Source organism: Gymnoscopelus microlampas, assembly GCF_963454915.1.
Source record: "Gymnoscopelus microlampas genome assembly, chromosome: 8".
Taxonomy (NCBI): Eukaryota; Metazoa; Chordata; class Actinopteri; order Myctophiformes; family Myctophidae; genus Gymnoscopelus; species Gymnoscopelus microlampas.
In genome coordinates this window covers 46,223,477-46,239,854 of record NC_139945.1, presented here as the reverse complement: position 1 = coordinate 46,239,854, position 16,378 = coordinate 46,223,477, and the positions used below count along the sequence as shown (strand labels likewise).

At 42.7% G+C, this 16,378-nt stretch overlaps 1 protein-coding gene across 1 annotated transcript in view; it reads left to right on the top strand.

Moving 5' to 3' along the window:
* The window catches only part of sorl1 (sortilin-related receptor, L(DLR class) A repeats containing), a 79,821-nt gene extending 63,664 nt beyond the window's left edge, over positions 1-16,157 (top strand). Inside the window, exons 33-48 of the mRNA XM_084065596.1 lie at positions 1,782-1,910; positions 2,497-2,623; positions 2,719-2,888; positions 3,068-3,180; positions 3,681-3,785; positions 6,089-6,155; positions 6,263-6,345; positions 6,608-6,698; positions 6,793-6,983; positions 7,365-7,484; positions 8,196-8,360; positions 10,482-10,656; positions 10,773-10,879; positions 11,562-11,754; positions 12,133-12,345; positions 12,929-16,157. Of these exons, the coding sequence (XP_083921722.1) occupies positions 1,782-1,910; positions 2,497-2,623; positions 2,719-2,888; positions 3,068-3,180; positions 3,681-3,785; positions 6,089-6,155; positions 6,263-6,345; positions 6,608-6,698; positions 6,793-6,983; positions 7,365-7,484; positions 8,196-8,360; positions 10,482-10,656; positions 10,773-10,879; positions 11,562-11,754; positions 12,133-12,345; positions 12,929-12,996 (2,117 nt within the window). The 3' untranslated portion in view covers positions 12,997-16,157. The remainder of the gene's footprint in view (positions 1-1,781; positions 1,911-2,496; positions 2,624-2,718; positions 2,889-3,067; positions 3,181-3,680; positions 3,786-6,088; positions 6,156-6,262; positions 6,346-6,607; positions 6,699-6,792; positions 6,984-7,364; positions 7,485-8,195; positions 8,361-10,481; positions 10,657-10,772; positions 10,880-11,561; positions 11,755-12,132; positions 12,346-12,928) is intronic.
* The last annotated feature ends 221 nt before the right edge of the window (positions 16,158-16,378 follow it).

Below are 16,378 nucleotides of genomic sequence, written 5' to 3'. Positions count from 1 at the left end.
TTAAAATGTCTTTTGGCAGGCAAGTGGTGTATTTTAAAATACGTTTTAAAACGTCTTTGGCAGGCAATGTGTTAAATACAAAATGTCGTAGGGATAGAAAAAAAATAAAGATATTTTTGGGGGCTTTTTATACCTTTATTGATAGGATAGTAGGCTGACAGGAAATGGGGAGAGAGATGGGTGGTGTCAGGCAGCAAAGGACGTCGGGATCGGGACTCCGCAACGCGCTGTCAGGCTACTTTGGACCGCTACACCAGCGGTCCAGGCCGTAGGGATACATTTTAATGGAGCCATAGCAATGTTTGCCTCAGCTATTCAGACCATTGCCTTCCTCCTGACCTTCGTCACCTTGCACTCCAAGTATCTTATTATACAATTGGGAATAAGGCGCATGCGCGACCTGGTGTGGACCTGGTGTGGACCTGGTGTGCCTCGGTAGGTCAAAGTTGCATCGGCAGAACTGCCCATGCGCCTGCCTGGATGCGTGCGCACGAGCAACCCCAACTACCCCACAGCGCAGCGCAACCCAACAGAGCAGTGTTGCCAGAGATCACTGTTGCCAGATTGCGCGCGAGCAACAAGCAACCAGCTTCATGAAAAAACACAGAGCTAATAACACACCAACCCACGCAGAGGAGAATACCTACCTACTGCAACAATGATGAGCTGACCCACTCCTCCACAATGACGAGCTTGGAACCAGACGAAGGCTGGTTCCACTGTGTGTTGTTACACGCCACTTAATGAAAGTACATCCATCTCTGTCCCCGGGCGCGCGTGACCGTGTTTCCCCTGTGTGTGTGTCTGTCTTCCTTGCCACATCCGTGAAACGGGCGAGAAACAAGCGCTGCCGTGGTCTGCCAAGTGGGCGCTGCGTGGGCACTAGACGTTAAGAGCAGCCATGCATCTTTTAAAATTAAAGACTGATGAAGAAACAAGAATTGCTTGGGATGAATTGAACTACAATTATTATAAACTAGACCATACCCGTGGGGGGGATATTGCTTGCTGGATATTAAGCTTTTGCTGTATTTTGTCCCATTTATTCATCTATATTTTGTTGTTGATCAAGCTTCGGGTTTTGTATCATATCATATCATATTGTCAGGTTTTTTATCATATCATATTGTATCATATGATATGATTTGGTAACCCGGGAGCCAGTGAACACAAATGACGCTAATAAACAGCTGACATTTGGGGAAAGCGAAAAACGGGCTTGGGATTCCGTGCACATGGTAATGGTCAATGGCTGACTGTGTGCAAATTCAGATCAATTGCTCCAGCCACTGAGGAGAACCGGGCAGAAGAGATTTTGGGCTCACCGCACAGCTTTGTCGAATTATACGAGGATAGGAGGATTATAGGAGGATGTAGGTGGAGTAAATCCACCATATTCATTTGTTGTTCAAAGCGTTCATATTTTTTCTTAATATGTACTGTATCTTCAGCTGAGAAATTGTGACCATCCTGGTCAAAACTTTGAAAGCCTTTTTCTCAGAACTTCAGTCATCAGAATCACATAAATCTATGAAGTGTACTTCTAAAACTGTGCAGCCAATCTATGGAAGTAATTTTGTGCCTATGATCCTCTACAAAACAAACAACAACAATGCAAAAATGCGAACATATTTGCAACTCTAAAAGTTGCTCCATTCGTACAGACAATAGTCTGTGTCCAGATGTCATATACAGTAGCTTCATTTTTCAGTCTGTATCGTTGAGCCTTCTTGAACGCCCTAAAAATTAACCTCTCCGCTCCGTTTTTCTATTGGCTGCAGCGACCCGTGGTCCACTGGCGTGTGTGAACGGGACGCGCTGTGCGGACGGAGAGGCATGTGTGATGAACAGCGAGAGGTGCGATGGCTTCCTGGACTGTTCTGACCACAGCGACGAGGACAACTGCACCTGTAAGTCATTTTAAACCAGCATTTATGTGACATGTTAGGACAAAGGAGAGCTTAATGGTAAAAAAAATAAAAAATCATCGTGCATTGGGTCGCAACTTTGTTTCTGGGTAAAACCATTTGAGAATCACTGATCTTCACAGCACACAGTACACTGTTTAAGTAGTGAAAGTGGTATTGAAGCTCTGTTTTGAGAGCAGTGCAATACTGCCACCTGTTGGTTGCTATTGTGTTTGTCAGGTTGGTTTGTTGTGCAGAAATAAATAGCTGTAGCTCTAAATATGGACCAGGCTGCTCCAGAACTATCGTAGTGCTGTTTTTGAACCGTGGTGAACTGTGGCTAATGCCTCTTCCTCATGGCATTAGCTCCTTGCTAATGCCATGAGGAAGAGGCTATTTCTGAAGCCTGATTTATGTTATGCTGCGTGCCAGTGTCCCACGCCAAAAATAGCTGATCTACAAGCCTGTACTCCTGCTATTACAGGTGCGCTATGAAGTATTCTTCAAGCCTAAATCGTTGTGTTTTCCCCGTCTCACATGTGCACACACACACACCCACACACACACACACACACACACACGTACACAGCGGAAAGTCTGGCTTATAAGGTGCAGAACCTACAGTGGAAGGCAGACTTCTCTGGTGCTGTCACCCTGACCTGGTCACGACCCAAGAACCTTCCACTGGACTCCTGCTACTTCCTCATCTACTACAGGTAGGTCGGGGCAGCACATCCTGCCAACCTGTCAGGGATGTATGTGAACTTGTGTTTGTGGTAGAAGAGACGTTACAGTACGCCATGTGTTCCAGGCTTGTGGGCTCCCCGCAGTGGACCAGCATGGACACACACAGCAACAAGAGCAGCTACACCCTCACTGTGCTGCGACCAGACACCACCTACCAGGTGAAGGTTCTCACCCAGTGCCTCAGCAAGATCCATAAAACCAACGAGGTTCTGACTGTCAGGACACCAGAGGGACGTAAGTATACCTGTTAAACACACCTTTGTAATAGTACTGTAACTTACTGCTTTTTTTTAATACTGTAGCTAGTACTAACACAGTATTACTGCTGTATTAATAGTACTATTACTACTGACATTACTGTTACTCATACTGTGTGTGTGTGTGTGTGTGTGTGTGTGTGTGTGTGTGTGTAGTACCAGACCCTCCCAGGAACCTGCAGTTGTCATGTGACAGTGGGAAGGATGGAGTAGTGGATGTTTCCTGGAGTGCTCCTGATAAATCCCACGGCCTTGTCCGAGAGTACATAGTAAGATCAACACACACACACACACACACACACACACACACACACACACACACACACACACTAGGGATGGGAAGGTGTACCATATTCAAAGCACACTTTATTATACGCACATCGACAATGGGTGCTGGGCCAAAAAGACTAACTTTTGGAAAGGTAGCACCTGCACCCCAACTGCATTGTAAAGGCATTAAGGCAACTTTATTAAATACGTTTGACAACGTTTCGATCCGCAGTGGATCTTCTTCAGGTCAGGAACTCAGCCCTGTATGCAGTTGGAGTGCGGGCTCTACCTTTCTGAAAGGTATACCATATTATCATTTATTGCGAAAACACCCATGGTAATAGAGTACTGAAGTCTGACATCACATGACGCCCCTGGGTCACAGTTCTTACATGATGTGATTAATAAAAATGTCTATGGGATTTTGAATGGGGAAAACACTGACTTAAGTACTTCATTGTATTGCCAAGAATTCAAATGTATCATGTTTGTGTGTCAGGTTGAGTACAGTGAGCGTGGTGGTGTTGAGTGGACGTCACAAAGAAGTGCCAGCTTCAGCACTGAGATTAAAGACCTGCAACCCTTCACAATGTACCAAGTCAGAGTAAGTACATACACACACACACACACACACACACACACACACACACACACACACACACACACACACACATTGTACATCCAACCATAATGTAAGGCAGCCTCTGAAAAAACACCTCATTCTTAGTGCTGTCATATTCAAGCCAATGTGCACCAATGTGAAAACTTTCTGGGCTTTCTTTTCTTTGTATCCTGTTTTTCATATTCAAGCCAACTCCAGCGGTCTCACCAATGTGAAAACTTTCTGGGCTTTCTTTTCTTTGTATCCTGTTTTTTTTACCCGTGTTTGGCCAGGTACTGTTGGTTTTGAAAACAATTTACCACAATGAAATGGATGAAAGAAACACCGCTCTGTGTGCAGACACAAAGCACTACAGTATATTGTAGCAAGACGATTCAACGAAAATCATTACAAAACACCAACTACATGGAAAAGTTACCAGCAGGGCCGTGTGCCCCTCGAATATAATATATATATATATATATAATATGCCCTACGGCCATATTAGTGGCCGTGCTGCCCACTGCTGAGATTCTAAATTCTTATTGGACAACATCGAGTGAAACGCTGCACATATAACATACATACTGAAACCAAGCAACGCTTTTGACAGGGAGAGAGAGAGCGCTTGGTAGTTTTGACACCGATGTGCCCGATGTTTTTTGTCATCATTAATTTACCCTACACTTGTCTTTTAGAACGTTGGAACTACCATTTTACTACAACTACCCAGTAGAACAAGTTAACTGCGTAGCAGCTGTCTGTCTCATTGATTATCAGTGGCAGCGCATGTGTGCACATCTAATGACAGTACAAAACCCGACGCTTGATCAACAACAAAATATAGATGAATAAATGGGACAAAATACAGCAAAATCCCCAAATTATGAGTCTTAATATCCAGCAAGCAATATGAATTAATAACAAATTCAATGTTTAGGCTATCAATATCATACAAAAGTAGAGAGAAGCTGACTGTGACCGCACTTCACTGCTCTGATGGACAAGAAATATAATCCTTTTTCAAACAACATCCATGTTCTGTTCGTTTGTCAGCAATGATCCAAATGGGAAGTTTATTTCAGCAGCTAGAATGTGACAGTTTGACATTGTTTGAGCCCGTTTTTGGGGCGCAGCGCAGTCCTCGTTTAAGTCTATTGCGTTCACCTATAGATCCGCGCCAGGACAGGTTGACCTAGCCAGGCCCATGCAATTCATAGGCAGTCATAGTGACCAATTAGAATGAAATCTGCTAAAACTGACTCATATACTGATACAGAACCATATATAGGCTGTATTGTCGTTGTCGGGTGGAAACCTTGTATGTTGTACAAAACTGTTCCTTTTTTTAATTATTATTTTAAAACAATTTAAAATGGTGAACATAGCCAATCACACGCTATAATTATTAATAATTAAGAAATACTATATTTTAGATTGTGAAAAATCAACTAAAGTCATTATTAGTGCAAGTTCAACATTTTTATAATAAATAAGTACATCAAATCTCTAATTTGTGAATGCATGCCCATGTGACCCCTACTTCAGTCAATGAAGTCCAGGGCTGAACGTGACAAATATTGAGACCAATATGACTTTGTACAAATATTAGTAATTTGCCAATACATTATTTTGTGAAATAAATTAGTTACATTTTACGACAGTATTCTTGTACTACATTAAAATTAAATCATCCTTAACCTTCAAGTTAAATTCATTATTTCCGTTGACTTGAAAATCATTGTTTTATTTGATGGCCTTTGTGCCCTCAAAAAATGGACAACACCAGAGGCCAAGTGGCCTTGCCCCTAAAATGACGAAATTCCAGGCCTGGTTTCCAGGCAGTGACACAGCCTGACCGAACGCTTTCAATGGAGCTGTTGTAGTACAGCCTGAGCATGCGGGGGCCCTCTCCAAACTTCTTCAGGCGACGAATCCAGTATACAGTAGTCGCTGCTGAGTCCTTTTCCTCAAATGCGTTGGAATGTGTCCCACTTAAGCTCCTCCTCGATGTGTACTCCGAGGAACTTGAACTCACTGACCCTTTCCACTGCAACACCATCGATAAAGATGGGCATGTGCTCTCTCCTCGGCTTCCTAAAGTCCACGATCAGCTCCTTTGTCTTGTTGAGGGCGAGGTTGTTCTCCTAGCACCAGAGTGCCAGTGATCCAACCTCATCCCTGTAGGCAGACTCATCATTGTTGACAATCCGGCCTATCGCTGTCGTCTCAAATTTAGTACATCACATATACAATGTGTTAAATGCATGGTTCGGTAACAATGTGTGTGATTGGTTAATTGACAGGTTGCTGCGGTGACCAGTCGCGGCGAAGGCAACTGGACTGAAGTTAAATCCATCACTCCCAAGAAAGGTGAGAGTCGCCAGTGTGTGTACATCACTCATTTATTCTTTTGTGAACGTTGAATATCTCTGACCTGCCTTCTCTCTATCTCTCTCTCTCTCTCTCTGCCTCTCTAGCTCTCCCTCCCCCATCCGTCATTGTTGACAGTGTCACCAATGACTCCATGAGCCTCTCCTTCAGCTTCAACTCCCAGTATGAGGTCAGACACTGATCCGGAGTGATCCATACATCCACACTCACCCATTTACTAATTCAGAACTGTATGCTGCATGTAACTTTCCTGTTCTACCCCGGATTTGAACCCCGGGCTCCTGTGCAAGTGTTGAATTTGTTTTACCACTGTGCTAATAGAGCCTCCTTGCTTGTTCTGAGGATAAATGGAATTTTGACCTTCACGTCACAAATTGTGTCAAACCAGAAACAGGATCATGTCAAAGTGTGTACAACTGTGTGTTGGTCAGGTGAAGCAGTATGTGGTGGTTTTGTCCTGGCTGTTCGATGCCCACGCCAAGGAGAGCCGAAACTACACAGTCAGAGACAGGATCCTTAAAGGTGAGCTTTGATGTGGAACAGAAGGACATTGTACTGTAACATGCAGGAAGGACAAATTGATGACATGACCGTTATATGATGTGTGCTTCTATAGCTTCCAGTCTAACAGCGGGGACAGACTATGAGGTGGCAGTGTGGGCCCACACCAGCGTGGGCGACAGTCCCACTGCCCTGTCCCTCCAGCAGACCATGGGAGCCCAGCCTGAACGCCCCCTCCTGAAGGCCCGCGCTGTCAACCAGACCATCGTCGACTGCAGCTGGACCACAAAGGGAATCCCCGCACAGGTACCCCCCCCCCCCCCACACACACACACACACACACACACACACACACACACACACACACGACTCATACAGACCAGAGATGAGTAAGTTTAGTTGAGTATGCCACACACGTCACATTTCAGTAATAGTTTCCCATTGTACTGGAACACCTCATGTCCGCACAGCCTGACATCATGGTTCTTCATGGCCCTGCACTCCTTATTTCTTCTGTTAGTTGGTTAAACAAGGTCAATTTGAAAACATTCTTACCTCAAAATCATTCAACATCATGACAGGACTGCCTGGTCATATTTCAAAACAAAAAGCCAAAAGTGATATTCCTGGTCTTTTTTCCTGGACCGTTTTGTTTTATGATTTGTGTGTGTGTGTGTGTGTGTGTAGGTTTATGGTGTGTTTTATGCCACCTCTTTCCTGGACCTGTACCGCAGTCCCCGCCATATCAACAGCAGCAGTCTGAGTGTGATGGTGACGGTGGAGAGTGATGAGCAGTATCTCTTCCTGGTAACCCTCCTTTCATTCACATCAAATGACACTCGCTGTCTTCATGGCCACAGAAATCCTTTTGGCACTGTGTGTGTAAACATGCTTACAGACATGTGCTGCATAAAAGCACTGTTGCCATGTTTGTTTCTAATTGAATCTAAATTAAATGAATGGGCTAAAACTCTGTGTGAAAACAAGAATAACTGCATTGCAGAACCAATGTAAAGACTTCAGGGCAGTCCTTTATATTGGGACGGTGATATGATTTGCACACATTTAAACAAGCACGTAATCCATGATCCACAACGACCATCTACTCTCAGTGCTTGAAATTTTGAACAGACAAACCAACAGATATATTTAGTCTGTAGTATACTTTACACTAGCTGCATAGTGGCTACATTTTGCCATATATTTAGCAACAGCTAATGTTACACAAAGGTGTTCCCAGATTGATGTATAACAACGTATAGGTGTCTAAATGGGTTAAAGAAAGGAATTAAACAGATCATGAAGTTTAAATATAACAAAACAAAATTGAATGGGATAATTTCTACTATGTTAATTTGTCTCTTGGCAAGCATCCCTGTCTAGAAAATAGCCAGCACCCTATTGATATGAAACTGTGTGTGTGTGTGTGTGTGTGTGTGTGTGTGTGTGTGTGTGTGTGTGTGTGTGTGTGTGTGTGTGTGTGTGTGTGTGTGTGTGTGTGTGTGTGTGTGTCCTTAGGTGCGTGCCATCTCTCCGTATCTGGGTCCTCCATCTGACTATGCCGTGGTGAAGATGATTCCCAATGAGAGGCTGCCGCCTCGAAACCTCCACCGTGTTCATGTGGACAAAACTCAGGCCATGTTGAAATGGCAACCACCTTATGACGCCCCAACCTCTGATCTGGTAACACCTCTCACACATGAGATGAGCCTATCTTATCCCTAAGGGGACATTTTATTGTTTAACCCATTCAATCCGGGATAGCATTTGTGTAATTTTAGATTTTAGCTATATAACTGTTAGAAGACGTTTAGAAGACATTTTTAGAATCAGTCTCGGGTCTAAATGGGTTAAGCATGGGATAGAATATAATAGTAATATTAATATACAGTATAATGATGATGATGATGATGATGATGATAATAATAATAAACTTTATTTATATAGGGTTAGGGTTATGACGTGAATATAGCTCAAAGTGCTTTACAGAGCAAAACATAACAATAAAGAATACGAATGAACTCGCCAGAGGTCAATTAAATTTAGCCTCAGCATCGTTTTTCGATAACCTTACCTGAAACAATATAGACGGTGAATGACTGTGCAGAGTGGTATAAATAGAACAAGGACCGGAACACCCTGCTAATATCTATTTATATCTATGATAAAGTTGAAGTGGTCTGTGTGTCTGTATCTGTACTGTCTTTTAGTTTTTTTTAATAGCTGTGTGTTATGATCCCATTCATAGGAAACCTTTTAAGATGTTTTATACTGGAAGAAAATGGAGAGGCAATTATGGAGCCCAAATGTGAAGATGACTGACATCATAGTATTGATTGATTGATATAGATATATATCGTCGGTGTCCAGGACGAACCAGCTAACTCCATTTTCATCTTTTCTTTTTTTTTTCATAAATCGACGCTATTGAACACCCTTCACATCTGTGTGAAAAATCTAAACATTTGAACCAATGAAAAGTATTAAAAAGCGCCTCAGACGAAAACTCCCAACTCCATTGGATCCTCAAACTGTCCGTCAAAAACAAACAACTCCCCCCTTTCCTCTACACAGTGCTGCTATTTGACAGCATTAGCAGTGCGCGTTGCGCAGTGAACGAGGAGGAGGGACACGTAAACAGACTCCCCGTAGTCTGTTAAAACTATGCAGTGTACCTGTTTATCAAACTTAGCACTGACGCTAATGTTATGAAAACAAGTAATTATATTTCTAAAATCTATGAAGTGTTTAATGAGGAGAGCATTGTGATAAGAAGAAAGACGTTCATAGCATTTCTGTCGCGCTAGTGTTCTACTACCTCTTTGCAGAAGTTATTGTAATATTTAAAGTCCTGTTTATTAATGTAGGCCTATATAACAAGTGTCATGAAGCATCAGGGCATTAATTCACACGTTGTGATGCATTGTGAGCTTGGAGATCCATTGTTAGCTTTTGGGAATCTGTACCCTTTTGAAACCTCTCTCTCAGCAGCGAGTGGAGCTACTGTTGTTTTAGTCTGGGAGGGTTAGCGTCGGAGCTTGGACAGCAGGGGCGCGGCCACTGCGTTGTGATTCAAATCAACAGCCAATGAAGAAAAGGGGGCGGGATCCACATGCAGTGGGTGTTGCATCTAAATAGGATCGACGGGAAGCAATTTCCCCTTGAGAAATTTCGGCCGCCATTGTTGTGTACTGCTGTTTGCCTCTCGTCGGACTTTTTAGACGAGTTGCACAGCTCTCAGACCGGTAAGAGGCGTGTCCGCTCAGATTCAGAGCGTAAGGTACATCCCGCCCACAAATACCAGGGCTCTGGCCCAGAAGTTCCTCGCCAGAGCTGGCGAAAACTTCTGGGAACTCAGATTACTGTTGTTTGGACACTTAACTCCATTTCAGCTTGATTTCTGCTCGTCTGAAACTTCTAACTCCACTCGCGCTGGGTAAAGTGTTGATTTACCCGCGATTTGGGTAAAGTGTTGATAATATAATGACACATGCAAGTATCTCACAATATATACAGTCACTATACCAACTTGGATGAGGTAGTATTGCTTTGTTTTTAAAAATATATGAGGTTTTCTTCATTTTCTGAAAACTTATATTTAGTTTTTTCGTTTCCTGAACAATGAGCGTTTTGGAGTTAGCAGTTTCGCGCTGGACAGCAGAGATATCATAGACTAGCCACAATGTTGCACAAGAACATGAAATAGTGCGTATTTCACCTGCACAAGAACCTGGGCCATGCTGGGTACCCTAATTTGTGTGCTAATAAGTGTGCTTAAAAACATACTGAATGTTTTTTCTCCAGACATATGCCATCCATGTGAGGGATGTGATCCGTAAGTCTGAGCTAGACTACAAGCTGAGCACCCGAAACAACACAGTGGAGTATCTACTGAAAGGCCTGGAGCCTGGAGGTCTATACAGCGTCTCCATCCGCCTGCGCAACATGAGCAAGGAGGCCAGCTTCACCCTGAGTACAGGTGAGACCACCCTGAAGATGGAAGGTCCATTCAGCTCCTCTAATGTGAAACATCATAATTAGCATAGAAATACATGGAGTGAAACATTGGTGGTGTAACCGAATTTCTCTTTCCAGTCCCACTGCCTGCTCCTGAAGCTCTGAAGATCTTGACAGAGAAAGACCATGTGTTCCTGTTCTGGAAGAGTCTGGCCGTCAAAGAGAAAGGCTTCAACGAGAGCAGGGTGAGAGAGTAGCTACTGAACAATAACCATGGGGTACCTCCAACCGGAACATGGTTCAAGTCCCTTATAGGCCTTTTTAGCTACTGGTTCCCAAAGTGTGATCTTGGGACCCCCAGGGTCCCAAGGGCCCTATTTAATTGTGGTTCTCAAAACACAAATGTTTGAGAACCACTGTCTTAACTCATTCAGTGCCAATGACGTCGCCGACGTCACGTTTTTATAAGCCCAGGGTGCCAATGACGTTTATTTTTATTTTTTTTAATGTTCAGAACCCAAGATATGATGATTTAAAGATTTGCTGCTCCATTCACTTCTTGTTTAACATCTTACTGAAAAAGGCTGTATCTCGCTTCCTAAGCACTTTTTTTTTACAATGTATTTTTGGCTCTGGCACTCAGAGCCAAACTGCCAGAAATAAGTCAGGCACTGAATGAGTTAAGCAACGCTCAGACCAGAGCAGCATTTGCTTTGCTTTACAGCAAGGTCCACCACAGCAATCCCTCTGAATAACTAGGATTGACCACCCAGTCTTTGATATAATAATATGAGTGTGTTTACCTTTCATTATGTTTCATTAGTGACATTCTCTTCATGTTCCATCAGCTTCCATGTAAACTGCCATTCTAGACATTTCTTTCATTCATCTGTGAGCACAGGTGCATTAACTTACGTGTGCGTGCAGGGCTATGAGGTGCACGTCCACGACAGTGTGACCAACCAGTCGCTGTTCCTCGGCAACACCACAGAGACTTACTTCCGCATCAACAGCCTTCTAGCGGGACACAACTACACGTTCTCTGTCCAGGCCCGCTGTCTGCTGAATGGACAGCTCTGTGGAGAGCCAGCCCTCCTGCTGTTTGACCAGCTGGGAACAGGTACTGGTACTGGAGCCACTCACATGGGGAATGTTTTTATTTTCTATTTGTTGAGTAATTAACCACTTGAATCCTGGCATCCCTATTCTGGGCATGTCATAATAGGCGGACATATGGCAAAAACAACTCGGTCCGTTTCACTGTCTAAAGGTTGTTAAACACCGGGGCGATTTTTTCGTGCGAATAATGCGGGTTTTTTTAAAACCTTATAAAGTCAATGGCTCCGTACATGGAGCGAAAAAGCGTCTTTTAATTATTCGGAACGGTCCGAATTTTGCGTATATTCGCTATTTTCGCCGGTGTCGCCCGGTGTGTAAGGACCTTAAGACTAGAGGGTTTAAGTGGTTAACTGAGCTCTGATCTCTCTTCTTGTTCCAGGGGCCAGTGATGCATCCCGCAGTGAAGGCCAGTCAGGGGACATGGCAGCCGTGGTGGTTCCTGTTCTGTTCCTCCTGTTGCTGGGCGTGTGTGGTGGCATGGGGTTACTCTACCTACGACACAGACGCCTACAGAACAACTTCACTGCCTTTGCCAACTCCCACTACAACTCACGCCTGGGCTCTGCTATTTTCTCCTCTGGAGATGAGCTGGGTGAGACTTCAGTTTCAGAAACATTAACATGTTCACTGACTCACTATCTGTCTTTCCTACGCGTATGTTAGTTATGCATGTTTAATTATAAACCTTTGAAATATGAGACTTTGTAATCTAAATGTATAACACGGTCAAATTGTCTCCCCCGATTGGAATGCAATGAAGTTCTCTAATGTATGTAATCATAACCCATGTATTGATTATAATATAAATTGTATATGTATTTAAATATGTATATTCTGATCATGCCTTGCAAGAGTGGTTCTCAAATTGAGGTCCGGGGATCCCCAGGGGTCCTTGAGGGAGTTCCAGGGGGTACCCAGCTAAATGATTGGTAGTTAGGAGCCAAATGGACCCTTAGAGCTCTGTAACCTTGAAAGTGTGCAAATGGAACCAAATGGACCCTTACGGGATAGATTGAGGTCCCAGAGATTGAAAAGAAATCCTGTAAAATGCGGTGTCCGTGTGCTAATGTACCGTATGTACGTATATCAGACTGGGGCTCCTTGAAATTAAAAAGATTGAGAACCACAGCCTTATAACATGTGACACCTAAAACTTTGATGGTCTTTCTCTCCAGGTGATGATGATGAAGACGCACCTATGATCAGCGGCTTCTCAGACGATGTTCCCATGGTGATTGCATAACAAGACACCCCCCCCCCCCCCCTCTACTGGTGATGACACGGTAGGACGGGGGACAAGACCAGTGTGTCCACTGTCTCCCAACTCGGAAGAAAGGAAACCAACAAGAGCAGCAGGGGGAGAAAAACGAATGAAAGAGATATTTTTCAAATATACGATGCACTTTTTTGGATGCGCAATAACTTATTTTTTTATGATATAATATATATGTGGTGAAAAAGGACTGGGGCAAAATAGATTAAAAAAAGATGCGGATGCTGAAGCCAAACTGTGAAGGATTTGAGTTTGTGGAGATTGCCAGGGATAGAAAGACTGTTTGTAATGCAAACTCACTGTTCATAGTAGTCGAGTAGTTCATAGTTTGTTGCTTAAAGCCAAAATTAGCATCCAGAAACTGGAACATAGAATGCAAAAAATAAAAACACACATTAAATGGTACACATATAGATGTATAATGTACTATACACAGTATGTGCGTTAGAAGATATTGGACCAATACATGGTAAATACATTGGTATAGTACACACTGTTTGCAAGACTTAGAGAAATGTTGCAACATTGTTTACAAACTGTAGTAGAATATGAATTTGTTATTTGTCTGTTCAAATGATCCCACTGTCTATGAGCTGTAATCACAGTGACAGTCGAGTAACCCACCCACAATTAGAATTGGATTGTTGACACCATGCAGTGTCCTCGTGTTTGTAAACCACCAGTGCAGAGCTACGTATATGATCCAGCACGCGTACCATGCTAACGCCTACAAACTCTCTGTAGGAATATTCAAGTTGATGGGGAAAAAAACTCCTCATATCATTTCTATCGATATCCGGGACAGATGGTTATGTAAATATTGGATTTTATCGTGCCCTGTTACTTGTAGCTACACGATATCTTTCTGTGTGTTTTGGCTTTTCGTTGGTCAGGACCACCAGAAGACTAATTGTCCGCACTGCTTCACCGTAGTTGTAGTTCTGGAATGTTTGAGGAAGTGTGTATGGGCTTCTCAGGGAACTGTGTGTAACTGGCCACTGTCACCAGAGATTAGACCAGTGTTTCCTAACTGGTTTCACACTGGGACTCACATTTGTTTTTGCACTGACTTTGAAGTCAGACACCAATGTATGAAATATTCTCTGCTGAAGTCATTCTTTTTTTACCCTGTCGGAAGATTCCATGACCCCCTGCTGGGTCCTAGCCTATACACGTTAAGAAACACTGGCTTAGACATGAGTTACTCTTGGATTGGTACACAGCCTCTGCACAGGTCCTGGAGCAGCTTTACATGTGGTGGCTCATAAACAGATAATTTGAATGGCATTAACTCATTTATATTTAGCTTTGTGGGCTTACCGATTGCGAAGTTTAGCTCCCAAAGATGGTACTGTATAATGCAAAGACATTTCTCCAATGTGTTTGACAGCAGTACGATTCAATAGGATGCAGATTATAAACTTTGATCCCCACCCCCTCACAGTTTGTACTTGAACTTACTGTTACATTATGGTAAATGTGCCAAGATTAAGAGACATTTTGGAAAGAAAGGAATCTTTTCTTCTGATCTTTCCACCTCTCATCCCCACTGTGTCGTCCACCAACTGAAATATGTATATTTTGTCTTTTATTTGGGGCCGTTTGACTCAATGAGGCAATCTGCTTTGCATTGAAATCTTTTTTTGTCTTGTTTGTAAAGATGTATTCATGATTGTATTTTATATAAATGATTTTAGGGCATTGTCTGATGCAACGTGAACATTGGTGACAATAGTACCCTCCCTCACATACTGCGTCACGCACACACATACACACATTTTGCACCAGCAGCTTTGTAAAGCACCCATTCATCCCCAGCATGGTACTGAGATACTGTGTTTAATGGTATATGCAGACTAGCTTATACATTTATAACTAAGCTGGTATCCACACACAAAGTCACATTTTATAACCAGGAATGACAGGAGAAACCAGCATATTATCACTGTTTCTGATCCCTTTAATAAACCCTTGAAATCTGAAGGTGTACACCAACCAAAGCAAAATGTAAACGTAAAAATTATATTCAACATTTTAATCATACTGAATTCAAACGGTTATCTGCTCAATGGGTAGCCTGGTGGCTCAGACCATGTTCCTTGTTAGTGTGAGGACCCAGTTTTGAATCTGACCCCCGTCTTGTCTTGCATGTCTCTCCTCCCTCTGCCCTTGGTTACCTCTCCATCACCTATCTGAAAAGAAAGCATAAAAACATAAATACCCCCTTGAAAAAGAAGCAACAAAAGTTTGTAGTGTGTGACTTTATTATGCTTAATGGTTGGAGTACATCTTCAAATGTGGTAAGGGAACAGAACAGCAGGAGAGATTAGGGCCAGTTCCACTCTGTTATTAAATATTAAATGAGTCCATATATTGATTCAATCTCTCCTTAACTGTTGTGGCTCTTCTCTCATCATTCCTTAGCCGGTCACCAATGCGTGTCTAGATGACATGTTCATTCTCCTGCTACTTTATCGGTACTTCAGACCTGTTCAGGAGGTACTCAACTGTGCCACATGGTAAACCAGTCCTGTTCTGTTTCCGAGGGCCTTAAACCAGTGCATCAATGCTGTTTACTCTGTGGAGATTTAGTCTCTTTTCTTTCTGTTACAGGTGTTTGTTTTGCCACATATTGCCTTATTAGAACACATTGGGTTTGTATGTACTGTACCTTGTGTAAGATAAAACAAGTGCATGCATACACACATGCTTTTTGGATCTATGTAAACACAAGGCTTTGGAAACGAGAATACTGTAGGTACTGAGAGGAATCATTGGCAGTAGAATTGTTTTTTTAACTGTTCCTTTTTACTGTTGAAACAGGCACATACTGTATGTAAGCCAGTCACTTACTGTCCTTGTTGTCTAGTTTTTACACGTGTATAGCGCATGATTATCAGTTATTACGTGACCATTTCTTTGCCCCTGTCGTCCAAAATGTCAACTCTTTACTTTCTGTAAAATAGTATGCTTCAAAATGTTCTTTTGCACAGAAAATTATAATAGACATGATGACCATATCTGAAGGAGTTGATATCTTGCTTGCTTTTACTGGAGGGCTGAGAGGAAGTGAGATGTTATGAGGTGTTTTAAAAACCACTTGTACTGAAATAAACTTGCTGAAAACATTTGACCGTCTTCCCTTCAAGTGTGTTTCTCCACTCATTTTTGCAGGATTATATTCATTCAAATCCATCATGTAAATAGCAGGGAGATGACACTCTGATTGGTTTCATTCATGTTACCCCTAAACATACCCATGATTAGAGACTAAATACAAACCCTTTGTGCCTTTCCCCTTTGTCTAATAAAAGTGAAGTTGGACACGCCCAAATGTGCTTGTGCTTTAGAC